The sequence below is a fragment of the Hemitrygon akajei genome, chromosome 10, assembly GCF_048418815.1.
Source record: "Hemitrygon akajei chromosome 10, sHemAka1.3, whole genome shotgun sequence".
NCBI lineage: Eukaryota > Metazoa > Chordata > Chondrichthyes > Myliobatiformes > Dasyatidae > Hemitrygon > Hemitrygon akajei.
The window spans coordinates 145431251-145452893 of record NC_133133.1 but is presented as its reverse complement, the minus strand read 5'-3'; the positions used below and the strand labels follow the sequence as shown (position 1 = coordinate 145452893).

General features: G+C 36.9%; 1 protein-coding gene across 20 annotated transcripts in view; it reads right to left on the bottom strand.

Moving 5' to 3' along the window:
* The window catches only part of LOC140734771 (serine/threonine-protein kinase WNK1-like), a 153704-nt gene that overhangs the window by 44011 nt on the left and 88050 nt on the right, over positions 1–21643 (bottom strand). For all 20 annotated transcript variants that reach the window (XR_012100611.1, XR_012100612.1, XM_073059239.1 and 17 more), the window contains 5 exons: positions 19463–19649; positions 19205–19321; positions 15894–16067; positions 4654–4711; positions 4392–4526 (listed from right to left, as the gene is read on the bottom strand). Coding sequence is in view for 18 of the 20 variants with exons in the window: in XM_073059239.1 (XP_072915340.1) it covers positions 4392–4526; positions 4654–4711; positions 15894–16067; positions 19205–19321; positions 19463–19649 (671 nt within the window). In the remaining 2 variants the exon portion in view is untranslated. The remainder of the gene's footprint in view (positions 1–4391; positions 4527–4653; positions 4712–15893; positions 16068–19204; positions 19322–19462; positions 19650–21643) is intronic.

Here is a 21643-nt window from a genome sequence, read left to right as displayed (position 1 = left end):
GTCCCACCTTGTTTACAATTAAATTCCAGTTCTTACTTAAGGCGCGACCTTTGTCTTTGTTAAAATATGTTTTCTCTAATTTTATTTCAATGGCTTCTTTCACCAGGTGGTCCTAAAACCCATTGTTTTGTGCCATCAAAGTCAATCCTATAGCCATTGTGAATGCAATGTTCCGCTACTGCTGATCTTTCTGGTTAACCCAAACGGATACACCTCCTGTGTTCCTTGAAGCGGGTTTTCACTGTGTCCCCCACCTGGCTGATATGCGCTGCTCCGCATTCACAGGGAATCCTGCAAATGCCAACCGTCCTGAGCCCCAGGTCATCTTTGACCCACATAAACTAATTTGAGCTTCTTTACAGGTTTATGAGTGGTATTAATCCCGTATTTCTTTAGGATCCTGGCAATCCTTGCAGAAACTGTAGAAATATAGGGAAGACAGGCAGTAGCAATGGGTTCCTCCTCATTGTTAGGTTTCCTTTTTTTTCTGCTGGTATTGTTAAGGATTGATATCCTTCACCTTTTAGCCATTTTGCAAGAAAATTGTGCGTAATCGGCTTATTTCCTCGTGGAGACCTCCGGGTCCAAAATAGTTTTCGCATGGTTAATCAAAGTAGGAGGTTACAGGCTCCCTAAGACACACAAGGCCTATAGTCAGAGTGATAGATTCTCTGACATTACCTCACTAAGCACTTACAACCATCCTGTCTCCCTTTGTTGGGATGGACGACAGCATATATATACCACCAGACTAGACATACCCAGGCACCATCCCTGATGAAGATGGCAGAGTAGATCATCAAAACATCAGTTAAAATTGGTATCTATGCCCGGCTAGAAGCCCGAGTTTATTTGACACTATTTAAATCTTTCTACAATTTAAAGAACTACAGCTCTAAACATGTTGATTTCTCTGCCCATGGAAATGTTTCCTAATCGATTGACTGGGATGGGATATCTTGTGGTGTTCTTTACAAACTAAAACCCCTAAACGCAATATAATGTGCTGGAGGAACAGAGTAGGTTGGGCAGTATCAATGGAGGGAAATGGGCAGTTGATGTTCTTTCTGGTCATGACACCTCATCTGGACCAATTCAGATGAAAGGTCTTGATCTAAAACTTCAGAGTATTTGGAAGTGGCAAGAATTCTGGAACTGGGAAGCAAAGAAAACTAATACTTGAAGCACAGAAATTGTAACATCATGTAATCAGGTACAATTAATATTGAAAAGGGAAATATTGTACTTTCAGATAACCCATCAGGATCACAACCAGCCAAATAAAATCTGTCTATAAATAATTTCATGTCTTTTAAAAGTCACTTTCACCAATCCTGGCAGCATTTGCTCCATTTTTACTCTTTTGAAATACTTCTACATTCTAAAAAGCAATCAAATCTTGATTTATTGCTCTAGTTACAACATAGTACCTCCAGTTCACACTGTTCAAGTTTCTCATCCCCAGTACCATGCTACCTAGTTAATTCTGCAGTTTTGATATTCATCCAAGGGAGTTAGGTTGAATTATACACAATACTCTAATTAAGACGTGCAGTTTTTTTTTCCTTTAAGCTTCTTGGTTTTATAATCAATTTTCTCTACCACTGAAACAAAGAATCCGGCAAGTTCCACTCTCCTGTCATCTCGAAAACTACTGCTTAGGTTAAATTATCACAATACTCTTACCAAAAGGTTTACTTTCCACTTCCCCTGTTCAATTTCCATTAGCATACTTGGCCATTCCACTAACCTGTTCATATCCTCCTGATAAATGTTTGAAATTTATGATCCTCTGCCATATTACTTACTGCATATTACCAGCAAACAATGAAATATTCCTTTCAAGGCAAATAATAATCCTGCAGAGAACAATGCTGTACATGTGTTTCCTTACACTCAGGGGAAAAAACAAAGAGGAAGGTGGGGAAGAAAGAGCGACACATTCAGCACAGTTCTCTATCCAAAACCCAATGTTAGACCCACAATACCATTGTTCTGTACATGCCCTTGTTGCGAACAAGTCAACGTACATCAATTGCAACCTGCTCAAATGAAATCAAGTTAATTTAGAAACCCACTCTTACAGATCTACATCAGCATTCACTATTAGATCAGTTAATTTGGTTCTGTAGGTTTACTATATTTTCCATTAATGATTCCTTGGAGATAATATTGTAATCATAAAAAGGTCTGGCTGAAGGATACAGTGATGGTGCAGCAGTTAAATTCCAAGCTAATAATCCTAAGACCAGAGTAAAATGACAATATGACAGCTGTGCAATGTAAATGCAGTTAATAATCATAAATTTATATTTTAAAAAATCAATCATTCTTTGTAATAATGTCCACAAAAATGGTCAACTGGTTTTGCCTCAGGTTCACTAACATTTTTCAGGGAGATAAACTGCCACCCTTCACTGATATTACTCCAGATCCACCCATGTGATTTGACTCAAGTGCCTGGAAAAATCAGATGTACCATTACAATGACAAGAGAAAATTAAAACTTGACAGATCACTTTACATTAACTTATCCACAGAATTCGACACTGTGCTAAGTTATTCCTAGCACAATCAACTTTGCCCAATACTCCTTGCAAACAGCTGGAGTGTCTCATCAATCAAGCAACAAATTGATGTGGTAATTGATACTCACTGAATTATACCTGGCAACGTACTAGACTCCTGCATCACAATCTCCATGTACATCCTGTGTCACCAACAGGATACATCCACTGCCACTGGATTGACATAATCCATGAATTCTCATGACATTTGTCCTCTTCTGAACATGCTTTCAACACAACCCTTTGTACCATCCAGTTCTCTTTCAATTTCCTTCCTATCACAAGCAATATTTATGTTCTCTCTGCTGCCCCACTGCTATTTAAAACACTGAATTTCTAACTTCTCCCAATTCTGATGAAAGGTCTTTGACCCAAAATGTTAACTTTCTATCACCAAACTTTTCTTTTTTTCCATTTATCCATACTTTTTCCATTTCCTTTAGTTTTTCCTTCTGCCAACCAGAAAGTCTGTAGCTCATAACATATAAAATAAGTAAAGTCAAGTCAACTTTTTATTGTCATTTCGACCATAACTGCTGGTACAGTGCATAGTAAAAATGAGACAACGTTTTTCAGGACCATGGTGTTACATGACACAGTACAAAAAACTAGACTGAACTACATAATTTAAAAAAAAACAGAGAAAGCTACACTAGACTACAGACCTACACTGGACTGCATAAAGTGCACAAAAACAGTGCAGGCATTACAATAAATAATAAACGGGACAATAGGGCAAGGTGTTAAAAGTAGACTATTTTAACGTTTCCCCACTCCTACGTAATTAATTTAGTTTACATCCCATATATTTCTAGTTTAACTCTGGGATTAAAATAGGATTAGTCTGAAAGGCTGGATATTGATCCAGACTTCGAAGGCTGAAGGGCCTGTTTCTATGCTGTCTTTTTCCATGACTCTACAGAGAACCAGTGTTTTTTTTTGTTGTTCATTTATCTTTTTGCAACATTACATTCCATAACTGTATTAACATTCATTCTCTGGATTTAATCACGCTTCCAATTGTTCCACCAGTTCATAGTTTCCATTACAAAGATCCCTGTTCTAATATTTTATTTATGGTCACAATTTTTGAGTTCTGTAAGCAATCCACCTAACTTCTACACCAAGGTCTACCTCAAATCAGATTTTGGTTTCTTCTTGGCCCTTAAGATTTCAACTATTGCTTTACTTAGAAACAGCTCACCTCTCTTCCACTATTTTATTCATGCTGAAAACCTTCCAAGGTACTTGTAAATGAATATACAATACCAGCATCCACAGTCTTGTGTTGCTATTTAAAAATAAACATTTTTTCCCCTATATCAGGGCTTCTCATCAACATTTCCTTAGGCAAAGTCTCAACTTTCACCAAGGATTTCCAACTATACCAGTTGAATCCCTTGTCTTTACAAGACTTTCAAGGTGCTAATATTAATACATCTATCATTTACCATTTATTAAATTTAACTATATACTAAACAAATAAAAAGCATAGTATTTATGCATATTTCAGAATGTAATTGCAAGGTTTTCGGAATTAGCTGCCTTTCTGCTGAAATGTAATTAATTGATTAGTTTTAATTAAGAGCATTTTAGAATAAGAAGTCATAGATTTGGAATAAAATTAGCACATTAAAAGAACTAGTGTGCTGATCTTTTATAATGGATGCAATATTCAAAGAAATGTATGACCTTTTGGTTTCTAACTTCAATTCTACATTAAATGTGAATTGAACTGCTGCAGCAACTTATGAATTGCGAATTATCTCATACCCAGCAAAAAAAACAAAAGTTGTATTCCCACCCTTTATCCAATGACAATACCTGTTGAAGTTTCTTTAACTGAAGTGACACCCATACTTAATGACGGTTCTCGTAATCTGCTCTCGGGAACTGGGCTGACAATAAATCGTCTTCCAGCTGAATGGACCACTTGCATTGCAGATCCTGCTTGTGTACCTAAATGACAATATACAACATATCAATGTAATTTCAGTGCAATTCCATCACCAATATCCTTCCAAGGTTACATCTACTCTTGGAAGTCCATGGAAATGGCACCACTGAAACAAGTAACACCACTCACCTAACTGAAGTGGTACAGATATTAGAGCTTCCTGTTGTCTGTACATTCCCTCCACAGTCTGCAAAAAAAAAAAAAGTACTGGGTGTTAATATTAAGCACCTCTGCTCCATCTACCAAAAGCAGTATTTCCCAGTGGTCAACTATAATTCTTATCTCCATTCCAGTTCTGACATGTCAGTCCATAGCCTCCTCTTGTGCCACGACAAGCCCACTCTCAAGGTGAAGGAGTAACACCACATATTCCCTCTTGGTAGCCTCCAACCTGATGGCAGAGCATCGATTTCTCCTTTTGATAATTATTTTTAATTTTTCTTTTTTCCTTTTCTCCTCCCCTGTTCTTCTTTTCCCCCACTCTGACCTCTTACAGTTGCAAGAAAGAGATTGTGAACCCTTTGTAATTACCTGGTTTTCTACATTAATTACTCATAACATGTGGTCTGCTCTTCATCTAAGTCACAACAATAGACAAACACAATCTGCCTAAATTAATAACACACAAGCAATTGTACTTCCCTTGTCTTTATTGAAAATACTGTTTATACATTCACAGTCCAGGCTGGAAAAAGTATGTGAACTCTTGTATTTAATAACTGGTAGAACCTCCCTGAGCAGCAATAACCTCCAAACATTTCCTGTAGCTGCTGATCAAACTTGCACAATGGTGAGGAGGAATTTTAGAACTGTTCACCATAAAAAACTGTTTCAGTTCATCATTACTTCTGGGATACCTTGCATGAACAGCCGTCTTCTATTCAATTGGATTAAGGTCTAGACTCTAATTAGGCCATTCCAAAACACAAATTTTCTTCTTTTTAATCCATTCTGTTGCTGATTTATTCTTGTGTTTCAGATTGCTGTCTTGTTGCATCATCCAATTTCTATTAAGCTTCTTTCTTTTTACAGTATATTTATTCAGAAGAAAAATCAAGATTTACAGAGTGCAACACATAAATACATCTCAACATAAATTGTGTACATTCATATATTGTAATAAAATTGATCAAAATGTTATAGCATATCACATAAAGGTATACCTCTCTGTCATCAAAAATTTAAAGATAGGTCATACATCATAAAAGAAATTTTTTATATTAAAAAAAAGTCAACCCCCTACCAACTACCAAAGAAAAAAGCTGATGGATGATAATGGATAATTAGAAAATAAAACATATTCGCTTAAGAAGATAGAAATATACATAAAAGTCTGTGCACTGTTAAATTTTATAAACTGGAAAGGTAATTTAGGAAAGGTCCCCAGATATCATAAAAAGATTGTTTCAAATTTAAGACTGAGCAGCGGATCTTCTCTAAATTTAAATAAGACATAATATCACGTAGCCATTGAAGATGTGTAGGGGGGTAGACTCCTTCCATTTAAGCAAGATTGCTCTCCTTGCTAAAAAAGAGGTAAAAACTAAAACCTGTAGGTTAGAAGTATTTAAAGTTATATCTTCATTTGCAATAATACCAAACAAGGCAGTAAGGGGATTTGGGTCAAATTGGACCCTAAAAAGTTGTGAGAAAGTATGGAACACTTCCCGCCAGAACTTTTCAATTTTAGGGCAAAACCAAAACATATGAATTAAAGAGGCATCAGCAGAGTTGTATTTATTACAAAGTGGAGAAACGTTCGGATAAAAATTGGACAGTTTCTGTTTAGAAATGTAAGCTCTATGAACCACTTTAAATTGTAGAAGAGAATGACGAGCACAGAAAGATGATTTATTAACCCGTTTAAGAATTTTATTCCATCTTTCATCAGAAATCTGACAATTTAGGTCATCCTCCCAAGCTTTTTTATTTTATCTAAAAAGTCTTGTCTAGAATCAATCAACAAGTTATAGAACCATTAACAAAAGGTTTTAAACTTAAAAGATCATCCAGTAAATTTTTAATCAGGACCTATAGAAAAAGTACCGTAGATTCCGGATTTTAAGCCGCTACTTTTTTCCCACATTTTGAACAGCTTTGAACTTTGCGGCCAATAATCCGGAGCGGCTAATGCAAGGTTTTTTTCATGCCGCCTCGTAAACATTTTGCCTCGTAACAGTAGACCAATAAAATTGATGAGTAGTTCACAGAGGTCCAATGAAATTGTACGATAAATCAAGCGCACTTTCACAATTAAATTATTGTAAATCAGTCATTTGTACTCACCCTCATCAACATGGAAAACACTCGAAGCATTGTGCTACCTACCCTACTTAGTTTAAACTATATTTGTTTTCTGTACTACATCGCGGGATGCTATGACGTCACACCCGGTTTCGCGGCGTCTTGTGGGAAAATGCCGTTTGCGATGAAACGGAAAGGAGGGGGGGAGCGGATTCCGCGAGCGGCTTTGGATCCGAGCGAAATCTGCTTTTAAATGCCGTTTGCGATGAAACGGAAAGGAGGGGGGGAGCGGATTCCGCGAGCGGCTTTGGATCCGAGCGAAATCTGCTTTTAAGTTAAAGGTATCAATAACTTTTCCTGGTAGGCTGCAGTATATATATTTTTTACCAGTCGTTAGGAGATATTGGAATGTTGTTCAGTAAAGAAGTATACGCAACGTATATTTAAAAGTAGCCGCGTACGGGCACGGTTCGAAAAAAAGCATTTGCAATATGTATTTGTTTTTGTTACCATATGGATTTAATTAAAAGTTAAAAAAATCCTCACGTGTAATATCTTTCTGTGTAAATATCTCATATTACATCGTGGGACACCTGCGGCCGAAAATCCGGTGCGGCCTAAAATCCGGTGCGGCCTTTACATTTAAAAAAATGATTTTATTTCTAAAATTAGTGCCAGCGGCTTAAAATCAGGTGCGCTCTGTAGTCCGGAATCTACGGTAGTTAATTGGAAACGTAAGAAATCTCTAATTTGAAGGTATCTGTAAAAATGTGTTTTTGGCAGTTCAAATTTAGTTGACAATTGGTCAAATGAAGCAAGAGATCCTGAGATAAACAGGTCCCAAAAACACTTAATACCTAGTTCATCCCAATCCTTAAAGACTTTGTCAGTCATGGAAGGGATAAAAAAAATTAAGGAGAATGGGAGATGATAATGAAAAATTTGCTAAACCAAACAATTTTTTAAATTTTGAAACCAGATCCTTAAACTTTGCTTAACAATTATGTTATCTGTTTTATTTGCTGAAAAAGAGTATGACCCAAGAAGAGAGACAATAGAGGATTTTTTTTACGGAATTAACTTCTAAGGAAACCCATGATGGGCAATCTTTACGATAAATATAATAGGACCAAAAAGTAATATTCCTTATATTGGCAGCCCAATCGTAAAACCTAAAATTAGGTAGGGCTAATCCACCCATCTCTTTATTTATTTGTAGGTAAACTTTACTTAAACAAGCTTGTTTATTATTCCATATATAAGATGTTAAAATTAAATCTAAAGAATCAAAGTAGGTCTTGGGAATAAAAATAGGTAAAGCCTGAAAAAAATATAAAAATTTAGGAAGAATCTTCATTTTAATCAAATTAATTTGGCCAATTAGGGATAAAGAAAGAGGAGACCATTTAGAAAGTGTCTTTTTCACATAATTCAGTAAGGGGTTTAAGTTTTCTTTAAATAAATTCTTCCAGTTTTTAGTAATTGTTACACCTAGATGTGTAAATTGACTTGTAACAACTTGGAACGGAAATGTGGCATTTGATGACATTAGGACATTTAAAGGAAATAGCTCACTTTCATGCAAGTTCAGCTTATATCCTGAAAAAAAAACACTAAACTGGGAAATTAAAGAAAGAACCAAAGGTAAAGAAGTTTCAGTGTTAGAGAAAAAAAGTAAAATATCATCAGCGTATAACAAAATTTTATGAGTCATACCTTCCCTTAGTATACCAGAAATGTCCTTAGATTCTCGAAATGCTATTGCTAAGGGTTCTATAGCCAAAGCAAAAAGTAAAGGACTAAGAGGGCAACCTTGTCTAGTTTTCCACTGTAATTTAAATGGCTTAAAAATTTGAGAGTTAGTAATAACCTGAGCGGTAGGAGACAAGTAAATTAATTTAACCCAATGAATAAAATTAGGCCCAAAATTAAACTTTCCTAAGGTCTTAAAAAGATAATTCCACTTAATCCTATCGAAGGCTTTTTCTGCATCTAAGGATAATATACACTCCGATTTTTTTTGGATGGTGAATATATCACATTCAATAACCGACATATATTAAAATGTGAGTAATGATTTTTAATAAATCCTGTCTGGTCATGTGATATAATAGATGGTAAAATATTTTCAAGTCTTTGAGCTAAGATTTTGGATAAACTTTTTGCATCAACATTTAATAAAGAAATCGGTCTGTATGAAGAACATTCAGCTGGATTTTTTTTTAAGAATAAAAGAAATAAAAGCTCCATAAAAAGATTGAGGGATTTTACCTGATTTAAAGGACTCTGATAAAACAGAGGATAAATAAGGTGTAAGTAACGTAGTGAAATTTTTATAAAACTCCCCAGGAAAGCCATCAGGTCCTGGGGTCTTACCAGAATGTAAAGCACGTATAGCCTCAGCCACTTCTTCATTGGAAATAGGCTGATCTAACTGTATTAGGCTATCAGCAGACAATGTAGGAATGTTGATATTACTGAAAAAAGCATTCATATAGGTATCATCTGAAGAAGAGTCAGACTGATACAACTTAAGGTAAAAGTCTTTAAATACGTTGTTAATTTCAAAATGGTCGGATATCTTAGTACCATTATCTTTAAAAAAAAATTGTGATTTGACGATTAACTGTAAAAGATTTTAAGCGATTGGCTAATAAACTACCTGTTCTATCCCCGTGAATGTAAAATTGAGTTTTATCTCTCAACAGCTGTTGTTCAATTGGGTAAATCAGCAGAAGATTATACTTGGATTGGATTTCAATCTGCTTATTATATATACTTAGATCTGGAGATGGGGCATACTTTCGATCAAGATCTTTTAATATCGCTGCTAGGTCAGACCTTTCTTTGTCAGCTTTTTTTCTTTATATAGGTAGAGTAAGAATATATGCTTTAAAAGTATCCCAGACTATAGTACCAGCAGTATCTCCTTTAAAATTTTCTTTAAAGAAAAAAGTAATATGGTTTTCCAAAAACTTCAGAAAATTTTTATCAGATAACAATGATAAGTTAAAACGCCAACTTCTATTTGATACAGAATAAACAGGTCATCTTAAAGCCAGAAGCACAGGTTCATGATCAGACAAAGCAATCTCCTTATAATCACAGGATCGTACCAGTGGAAGCAAGTTTCTATCTATAAAAAAGTAGTCAATCCGAGAGTACATATGATGAACCTGAGAGAAATATGAATATTCCTTTTCTTGGGGGTGTAAAAAAACACCACACGTTGAGAATACCACATTGAAATAGAAAAGATTTAAAAAGTAGGACTGATTTATAAGAGATGGGGTTTTACTTGAAGAGCAGTCTAATATAGGGTCAAGCCAGAAATTAAAATCTCCACCCATCACTAAGGAATACCGATTCAAATCAGGCAGAAAAGAGAAAAGTTCAAAGAACAAGGAGTCACCTGTATTTGGAGCGTATACATTCGCAAATACGATTAGTTTATTCTCAAGACTACCCGAAACAATAACAAAGTGGCCATTTGTATCAGAAATTACATTATGTTGAATAAAGGATACATTCTGATCAAACAGGATAGAGGCGCCTCTCGATCTAGATTGGGAGGGTGAGTGAAAATGTATACCCTTCCATCCTTTGAAAGAACATGAAATATCATCTTTACGAATATAGGTTTCTTGAAGAAAGATTATACGAGTTTTAAGTTTCCGGATACAAGAGAAAATCTTATTTCGTTTAACAGGGTTATTTAGACCTTTCACATTAAAACTGAGTATATTAATAAAAGAATCCATCAAGTATCCTTTAGTAATGTATAAAAGTTAATCACAGACATGTAGGTAGCGAATAAATAAAACAGTAAAAACATCCAATCGGCTTTCTGGAAAAACCCATTTTCCCCCTCCCTCCCCCCAGAGAGAGAAATCAGCCAAGGGAGGTTGAAGACTAAAGCTAACGTTCCCAACCCAAAGCTCCGGTGGCTCCATATGTATAGCTGGGCTGAACAAACGATTGTAAATATATATATATATATATACACAAAAACAAAATATCAAAGTAAATAAGTTCGCTATTTACAAAAAAAACCATGGGAAAATATAAGTATTAGTCTCGGTAAAAAGGAAAGGCAATAAAACCAAATATTAGTAGAAGCCAATAAGGAAAACAACATATACTTGCGGGTGCAAAAAAAAGGAGTAAAGAAACAAATAGAAAATAATTAGAAAGGGAAGCGGTTTAGATAGCTTCCTACATGAGTAATTTAAGGCATTCAAGGGGGGAAAAAAACAAAATGACAAAATGGTAAAATAATGAAAAAACCAAAAACCAGCAATAAGAAATATAGAATATTGTATACTATTGAAAAACATTAAAAGGCCGAAAGGTATATAAATAATCAAAAGATAGGAAAAATCAGAGTGAATTTAAAGTAAAGCAAAACACCCTATAGTTTCATTCCTCAGTAATTACTACATGTACACCCTACATAATTACTTTCAAATTACTAACAGGAAAGTAAAAATCAACATGACACTGAAAGAATATAACGTATTGTTTAAAAAGAGCTGCGAAAAAGTAACATTAGAGGACCTGTATAAAGGTGGAAAACAGCAAGAGAAAATGGATGCGGTCTGCCTGCGTATTTTGCATAGTTTGAAAGATAACAAGGCGCCAATTACTTAATCAAGCAAATGATTAAGGCTTCGTAAACCAAGAAACCTTGTTATCAACAAAGCGCCAATTACTTGATTGAACACCTGAAATTAAAACATTTGGCATAAAGAGAAATATTCAAGGTTGAATTTAAGTATGGAGACTATGTAAAAATTTCTTAGCTTCTTCAGGCTTCGTAAACCAAGAAACCTTATTATCAGAAGTAGTAACCTTGAGTTTACATGGATCTCTGAGAGAAATCTTTCAGCATTTGAGCACAAAAATTGATAGGTTGATTACCCTCCGGTTTTTCAGGAAGCCCAACAATTCTGATATTGCACCTTCGGTTCCTGGTCTCCAAATCTGTAAGTTTCTTAAGTAACGCATCGTATTTTTTAAGTTGTTCCTTAGAAATTTTCTTGAAACCTTCGATATCCTTCTGCAACACCGGCAGAGATTCTTCGTGTAGCTTAATATGAATTTCATGGTCATTCACTGTCTGCTGTATACTTCCAAGTTTCCGATTAAGCGTTTTCAGTTCAGATTTAACCAGGTCGAAGGAATTCTGTAACAAGTCAAACTTGGATTCCAAGTCATCCAGTTTATCCAATTTTTCAAGTCTCTCTGACATTTGTTGAAACATTTCAGTCAAAGTCTCTAAAGTAGCCTCTTTTTTAGAGTGTTTTCTACTCGCGGTGCTCATGATGCTCTCACCAAGGTAGGTTTAAACAGCAAAGTAAGCAAATAATTTCGGAGCATGTAGCTACTGCAACTTACTCCATTCAGCCACCGGAAGTCCTCCTTCAAGTGAAGGACTGCTACCCTAACATTCTCCTGCAAAATATCTTGATACAATTTTGAATTCATTGTTCCCTCAACTATTGCAAGCTGTCTAGGCCCTGAGGCAGCAAAGTAGCCCCAAATCATGATGTTCCGTCCACCATGCTTCACTGTTGGGATGAGGTTTTAGTGTTGGTGTGCAGTGCCCTTTTTCCTCCAAACCCAGCAATGTGCATTTCTGCCAAAAGGTCCAACTTTTGTCTCATCTGTTCACAGAACATTGTCCCAGAAGTGTTGTAGAACATCTAGATGGTTTTCTGCAAACTTGAGATGTGCAGCAATTTTTTTTTGGAGAGCACTGGTTTCCTCCATGGTGTCCTTCCATGAACACCATTCTTGTTCAGTGTTTTTCTTATAGTGGACAGATGAACAGAGACTTTAGCAAGTTCTAGATATTTCTGCAGGTCTTTTGCTGTTACCCTTGGATTCTTTTTAACCTCCTTCAGCATTGCACCTCGTGCTCTTGGTGCGATCTTTGCAGGATGTCCACTCCAAGGAAGAGTAGCCACAGTACTGAATTCCCTCTATTTGTGGACAATTTCTCTTACTGTGGACCGATAAACATTTAGGTCTTTAGAAATGCTTTTGTAGCCTTTTCCAGCTTCATCTATCTCTACAATTATTCTTCCAAGGTCCTCTGAAAGTTGCTTTGATTGAGGTATGGTGCACAAACAGATCTTCCTTGAGAAGAACAGGCTCTGTCAGTAACCTGACTTTGTGCTTTTTTATATATAGGCCAGGGCACCTCTACAACTCTCACCTCCAATCTCATCTCATAAATTTGAACAGCTGACCCCAAATAGCTTTTGTAAAAGGTGTTACCCCAGAGGTTCACATACTTGTTCTGAACCTAGGGAGACTGTGAATGTTTAAATGGTGTACTCATTATTGATGAGAAGTACAATTGCCCGTGTGTAATTAGTTTAGGCATATTGTGTTTGTCTATTATTGTGACTTAGATGAAGACCAGAGCACACTTTGAGTAATTAATGCAGAAAACCAGGTAATTGCAAAAGTTCACAAACCTTTTCTTCCTTCTGCACCTCTTCTCTCCTCACCTATCACTTCCCCCAGTACCCCTCCTCCTTTTGTCTCCTCCCCCATGATCCACATCAAATTCTTCCCTCTCAAGCCCTTTACCTTTCCCACCTACCACACTTCACCAATCAACTTCTAGCTTGCTCTTCTTCCCCTCCCACCATCTTTTTATTCTAGCGTCCACCCCTTGCCCAATCCTGATGGGAGTCTTGGCACAAAACGTTGACTATTCATTCATTTTCATAGATGCTGCCTGACCTACTGAATTCTTCACCATTTTGAATGTGTTAATGCATTTGTTTAACACATTACCACTTTAATATCCTGTGAGAACCAGATGCCAAATCTCATTAGCCTGTCCATCTGTTCACCTTATTGAAAATGGATAGATGTGTAACTGCAGAACTCATAAGTCAGTAAATTGTAGACTGAGCAGATTAGAAACTCACAAGCTTGAGATTATTTACAAGAGAGTGTGAAGAGCAAGAATTAAATATCTTAAAATTGCAAGCTAGTGTAGTGGACAGGAAAGCAAAGGGCAGAACATTAGTAATTGAAATGCATGTAATATTGATTACTTGGGTATTAAAAAAAAACACATACTTCCTATACTGCCTCAGAATTCATCCATTCCCTTTCTTAAAAGGACAATTAAATCTGATTCTGCTGCTCATTACAAATCATTCACTGTTTGAAGAATCGCATCACCTCTCAGATTAGTCCACTGGTTATTGATTCTGTGTCCACAGTTGAGTTTACACTAGTAATATTCAGTTTTTGTTCCTGGTTGAAAAAACAATTCTATTTTTGCTAATCATTTATGTAATTCCGGTAGGATTTTAATAAATTTCCTCTGTCCTCACTAGAGTTTTCATTATGTGGTGCCAAGAAATACTGATTCTTGGTTAATTATGCACAAGTCTGGCAGCCAATTACTGAACACCGATGTGCAGTTTGGCATACAATCTGCATTGCTCTTCAGTATCTTGCACAAAAATTGCTTTTCTAAACCTGAGTCCTCATGCAAATTAACACAAAGGTGTGAGGTACTTTCATGATAGACAAACTCTAAACGTGCCACAGTTAAGTTAAATCTTGTCTATTTTAGTCTATCCTTTTCCATGTCTTATTTACTGTCGTAAATTTCTCTGGCCTCAAGTATAGAGTCTCAATCCTTCAGATTCTAATTGGTATTCTAATCGTACTTTAAAATATGTCTACAAAAACCTTGAATGTAAACACAAGAAAATCTTACACTTATCCAGTTCAAAAAGATATTGAAATTAGATACAAAAAAGCAAATTTTCATTCTTCACTATTGGTAGTGATTTCTGGTCTGGAGCTAATCAAAATCTGATGTATGACTTTTAAAAGGTTAAGAAAAATTAAAGAGGTAAAGAGAGCAAGACAATAGTGTGATATGCTATTAGAGGGATGTTAACCATTTGTACATTACGTGCCAGTCTAAATGCCTCTTAAACACTGCCATCTACTAGATTGACACAATCATAAAGTCAGCATGCCAGCAGCTTTATTTCATTAGCTTTAGGTGATTTGGTATGTCACTAAAGACTCCTGTAAATTTCTATATCCGTACAGTGGAAAGCAATCTACAGACCCATGAACATAAGCTCATTATTTATTGTCGGCATTTTTAATTTATTTTATTATTTATATATAGTAAGTTTGCCTTTGCACTGCCCTGCTGCTGTAAAGTAACAAATTTCATGTTTTTTAAGACAGGTAATAAAGAGGATTCTGATTCTCAGCATTTATACACACTGTCCCGGTAGATAAAGAAAAATATGCTGCATGCCTTCTATACTACGGTAGATGCATGTGTCACCACTTTGAGGGAGCTTATGAATTTTTAACCCAAGATCTCTCTATACATCAATGAAGCTAAGGGTTCTGCAGTTTACTGTACACTCTCCTCTTGGATTTGACCTCCCAAAGTGTAACATGTAGGAGTTATCCTGATTAAACTCCATCTGCCATTTCTCTGCCCATACTTCCAGCTAGTCTACATGCAGCTGAATCCTTTGACAATCTTCCTCATTTTCCACAACTCCACCAATTACATGCATCATCAGCAAGCTTACTAATCACTCCAGCTGTATTTTAGTTCAAGTTATTTATACATGATCACAGAGATCCCAACATCAATTCTTGCAGAACACTGCTGGTCAAATCCTTCTGTGAAGCATAACCTCCTGTGCACAAAGACATGCTGCCCATCTCCATAAAGATTTTCCACACGCATGTAGATAATATTCCTAAGAATCTTCTCCAATAATTTTCCTACCACAGTTACAAGGCTCATTGCCATATAACTCTAGAATTCCAATTTTTTCTTTGTAAAATCCAAGTATAACGTGTACAGACAGACCAGCATAGATGCTTTAAAGTTACAAACACACACAAAATGCTGGTGGAACACAGCAGGCCTTCGTCAGGGTCTCGGCCCAAAACGTCAACAGTGCTTCTCCTTATAGATGCTGCCTGACCTGCTGTGTTCCACCAGCATTTTCTGTGTGTTGTTTGAATTTCCAGCATCTGCAGATTTCCTCGTGTATGCTTTAAAGTTAAATGGCTTCAAATAAAAAGAAATGTATTCAATAGCATACCTGTGCTTGACTAAAGCAAACATCAACCTGGGTTTTTACAGTCTCCAATCCTTGATCACCTTCTGGTTCCCCACTTGGATCTTCACTCAGCATTTCATCAGCCTTTTCAATAATTTCCCGTACTTGGTCAATAAATGATTCCCTCTCAGTCTCCAGGATAAATTCATTCTGAACCTGTATCAGGAAAGACAACTGTTCTAATCAAGTCTGATTCAATTGTATTCTTGGAACACAAGTCTGAAATTGGTGTTAGTGTAGAAAATACAGTAAAAGCAAGTCACTTTCATACATTTGCCAATTAAGTCAACACTTTCAATGCAAATCATTAACCATCAAGTTTATACTGCCATTTTATCACAGCTGATGCATTTCCCTCTCAATCCTGTTTTCCTGCCTTCTCCCCATAACCTTTCATGCCCTATCAACCTCCACCTTAAATACACCCAATGGCTGGCCACAACATCCACCTGTGACAACGAATTCCATAGATTCACTGCCCTCTGGCGAAAGAAATTCCTCCACATCACCATTCTAATTGTACTTTCATCTATTCTGATGTTGTGCCCTCTGGTCCTGGATTCCTCCACCATAGGACCTCCTCTGAACCCTCTCCAATGTCAGCATTCTTTCTTAAATAAGGGACCCCAAAAATGATCACAATACTCCACTGAGGCCTGACCAGTGCATTATAAAACCTCAGCATTATATCCTTGCTTTTATATTCTAGTCCTCTCATACTGAATACAATATAAATGTACCTTCCTCACCATCAACTCAACCTGCAAATTAACCTTCAGTGAATCCTGCATGAGGACTCAAGTCCTTTTTCACATCAGATTTTTTTTCTCCCCATTTAGAAAATAGTCTATGCTTTTATTCCTTCAAGCAAAGTGCATGACCATAACCTGTATTCTATCATCCACTTCTTTGCCCAATCTTGTAATCTGTTTAAGTTCTTCTGCAGCCCCCCCCCCCCCCACTTCCTCAACTGCCCTTCCATCTATCTTCATATCATCCTTAAACTCGGCCACAAAGCCATCAATTCTGTCATCCAAATCATTAACATATAACATAAAAAGAAGTGGTCCATACCGACCCTGCGGAATACCACTAGCCACTGGCAACCAAACAGAAAAGGATCCCTTTTATTCCAACCCTTTGCCTCTTGCCAATCAGGCAATGCGCTAAACATGCTAATAGCTTTCCTGCAATACCATAGGCTTTTACCTTGTTAAGCAACCGCATGTGCAGCACCAGGGTCAAAGGCCTTCTGAAAATCCAAGTACTCCACATTTACCAATTCTCCTTTGTCCATCCTGTTTGTTATTTCCTCAAAGAATTCTAATAGGTTCTTCAGGTAAGATTTATCCTTGAGGAATCCATGCTGACTTTGGCCTATTTCACCATGGCATCCAAGTACCCCAAACCCACATCCTTAACAATAGAGTCCAGATATTCCCAACTAATGAGGTCAGGCTAACTGGCCTATATTTTGCTTTCTTCTGCCTCCCTCCCTTCTTGAAGAGTGGAGTGCCATTTACAATTTTCCAGTCCTCCAGAACCATGACAGAATCTATTAATTCTTGAAAGATCATAACTAATGCCTCCACAATTTCTTCAGCTACCTCTTTCAGAACCCTGGGGTGTAGTCCATCTGATCCAGGTGACACTTCAGTTTTCCAAGCATGCTCTCCTGAGTAATAGCAACTGCATGCACTTCTGCCCAAGCATACTGCTATTATCTTCCACAGTGATGACTGATGCAAAATACTTATTCAGCTCCTCCGTCATTTCCTTGTAACCCATTACTACCTTTCAAGGGTCATTTTATTGCAATCCAATATCTAATTTATTTTTATATATATACACACACACACACATATATATATATATATATACACATACATACACACACACACACACTCACTCACACAAGCAAAAATATATATAAACAAACTTCTGCCGTACTCTTTGAAATTACTGGCTAGCTTACCTTCATATTTCATCCTTTAATCCATTATGGCTTCTGTTTTATTTATCTTCTGTTGTTTTTTTAAGTTTCTCAATCCCCTAAGTTCCCAGTAATATTTGCACTATTATATGCTCTCTCTTTTGCTTTTATGTTGGGTTTTTATGGTTCTGACTTCTCGCCTTCAGTATAATATTTTCTTGGGATACATCTATCCTGTGCTTTCCAAATTGTTCCCAGAAACTCCAGCCATTGTTGCTCTGCCATCATCCCTACTAGTATTTCCTTCCAATCAATTTTGGCCAGCTCTTCTCTCATGCCTCTGTAATTCCCTTTACTCCACTGTAATACTTGTACATATGACTTTAGCTTCTCCCTCTCAAATTGCAGGGTGTATTCTATCATTTTATGGTAATTTCCTCCTTAAGGTTCTTTTAACTTAAGCTCCCTAATGAAATCTAGTTCATTAAACTGGGCTCAACCACAAGCTGCTCTAAGCCATTCTATCTTTTTCTCTCCCTCCCCCTCTCCCAACCAACCAAATTTTCCCAAAATACCTGTGTTTTGAAATCCTCCATTACTGTTAAACATTATCCTTTTGACTTGCCTCTTTTATCTCCCATTATAATTTGTAGCCCACACCCTGGCTACTGTTCAGAGGCCTTATGTAACTCCTATCAGGGTCTTTTTACCCTGGCAATTACTTAACTCTATCCATAAGGATTCTACATATTCCTATGTCACCTCTAATGACCTGATTTCATTTTTTGTTAAACCAAGAGACAAGCCACCCCTTTGGCCTACCTTCCTGTCCTTTCAACAAACATTCACCATATAATTAAACTCATGTATTAATCTGGAATACCACAAAGTATTTTACTATTCATCATCAATATGATTATGTGCCATGTCATATGACGTGGGCGATCATGGTCTTGGACCATGATTGTTCTTGGTAAATTTTTCTGCACAAGTGGCTTGTCATTGCCTTCTTCTGGGCAGTGTCTTTTCAAGACAGGTGACCCCAGCCATCACCAATACTCTTCAGATTGTCTCCCTGGTGTCAGTGATTGCATAACCAGGACTTGTGATATGCACCAGCTACTCAGACGACCATCCACCACCTGCTCCCATGGCTTCATGTGACTCTGATCGGGGGACTAAGCAGGTTAACCCGCAGGCTAACAGAGTGAAGGAGCACCTTACACCTCCTTTTGTAGTGATGTATATCCACCCTACCACCCACACTACTATTACTATCTTCGTAAGTACAAATTCAAATACTTTTCTAATAAAAATGTTAGTCAACAATTGTCAAAATTCAAGTAATTTGTTTACTCACCATAATAGATGCTATCTCTACTGGATTGTCACCATCCAAATCAAATTTAAAGGTAACCATTTTTCGATTGTGTGTTTCCAACTGACATTCCACAACCCGATCTCCTTTATTTGAAACCTTAAAAAATGGAATTTTGTATTTTATATGGCAAAATTTTAACAGTGAAAAGTCATTATTGTTTCTTCAGCTTAAAACATCACATACACCAATTCTTAAACCGTTATTTCAACAAAACTACGTAAAACGATGGATGCTTACATTAAGAATTCGTAACTTTGGTCTGGCTGATTTTTCATGACGTGAACGACTCCTCACAGATTTGCGATAATGTCGTTTTGCTGATCTCCCTTCATGTCTCCCACTTGCTGGAAGGCCATCATTTCCTCCACCTGCTGGAAGGCCTTCATTTCCATCACTCATCCCCGAAGCAACATCAGAGTGAGCACTTAAAAATAAAAATCATAAAACAGACATCTCTACGACATGATTTTGCAAGCATTTTGAAATTTAATATACACAATATAGATTAACATCTGAATATATGTGGTTGAGATTATTTTAATCGGGTGACTGTCCTATTTAAGCATTCATGCCAAAGTTTAAAGTCATTAATTTCCCCTGTTTCTTTACTAGCCTGGATAGAAGATTGGTTGACTGGCAGGAAGCAAAGAGTGGGAATAAAAGGGGCCTTAGCTGGTTGGTGGTGTTTCACAGGGATCGGCGTTGGGGCCACTTCTTTTAAACATTATACATCAATGATTTGGATGTCAGAATAGATGACTTTATGGCCAGGTCTGCAGGCGATACAAAAGATAGGTGGCGAGGCAGGTTGTGTTGAGGAAGCAGGGAATCTGCAGAAGGACTGACAGATTGGGAGAATGGGCAAAAAAAGTGGCAGATGGAATATAGTGTATAGGGAAGTACATGGTCATGCACTTTGGTAGGAGGAATAAAGGTGAAGAAAATTTTCTAAACGGGGAGCAAATTCAAAAATCAGAGGTGCAAATGGATTTAAGAGTTCTCGTGCAGAATTCCCTAAAGGTTAACTTGCAAGTTGAGTTGGTGATAAGGATAGTAAACGCAATACTAGCATTCATTTCGAGAGGACAAGAATATAAAAATCAGAATGTGATGCTGAGGCTTTATAAGGCATTGGTCAGATCACACTGAGTATTGTGAACAGTTTTGGGTGCCTTATCAAAGGCAATAAGTGCTAGCATTGGAAAGGGTCCAGAGGAGGCTCACAAGAATGATTCTGGGAAAGAAAGGATTAACGTATGATGAGTGTTTTATGCCTCTGGGCCTGTACTTGCTGAAGTTTAGAAGAATGGGTGGGGGGGGGGGGGGAATCTCACTGAAATCTACTGAATATTGAAAGGCCTAGACAGAGTGGGTGTGGAGATTATTCCTATAGTGGAAGAGTCTAGGACCAAAGGGCACAGCCTCAGAGGGGCATTCATTTACAACACAGATAAAGAGGTATTTCTTTAGCCAGAGGTGTTGAATCTATGGAATTCAGTGCATCAGACTGCTGTGGAGGCCAAGTCATAAGGTAGATTTAATGCAGAAGCTCATAGGTTCCTGGTTTGACAAAACGTCAAAGGTTATGGGGAGAAGGCAGAAGAATGGATTTGAGAAGGCTAATAAATCAACATGATGAAATGGCAGAGCAGACTCGATGGGCTGAATTACTCAAGTCTGCTCCTTGGTCTTATGGCTTTATGATCTTTTTGTTACACTTTCCTGTACTTACTTTGTTCTGATTTATTTTGACAATTTTACCAATGCATTTTTCTCTTGCCATTGTATAGATTCTTGGTTGGTATTTGATAACACAGTATCAAATGCCCACCTTAATCACTCATGGTGTTATATGACATAGAGGTCACTGATAACACCAGAATTTATTACCCACCCAATAGTCTCTGATCTGAGAGCAGATAAGAGTCAATCACTTTGGTGGGTATAGAATCATGGATAGGCCAGATTGAGCAAGGATGGGTGATTTACTTCTCTTTAATAGATTAGTGAACCAGATGAATGATTATAACAATCCAGTAAATCTATTATTTATTTACATTTAAAATTTTCATCTGCCAATTTCTCGATCAATGATGCACATCTCTTGCTGGTCGCAAAGCAATTTAACAACTATACTACCGGGCAAAAATGTATTCTACAATGTACTTTATTGCTAATGTTTCTATACTGAAATCACCACTGGAGAAAATCCCTATTGAAAAGCTTTACAAGAGATAAAGTGGCCAATATACTGGGGCTACAGAGCCCAGAACTGAATTCTAATCAAATTTCTGTACAACTACCCACAGGTCAATTTTTGACAAAACCCAGCATTCTATTAATATCTTTAATCGTTGTTCTAATGGCGTATGCAAATTGACACCTAGTTCTAGTTCCTAGTTATCATTTAGAAAATTT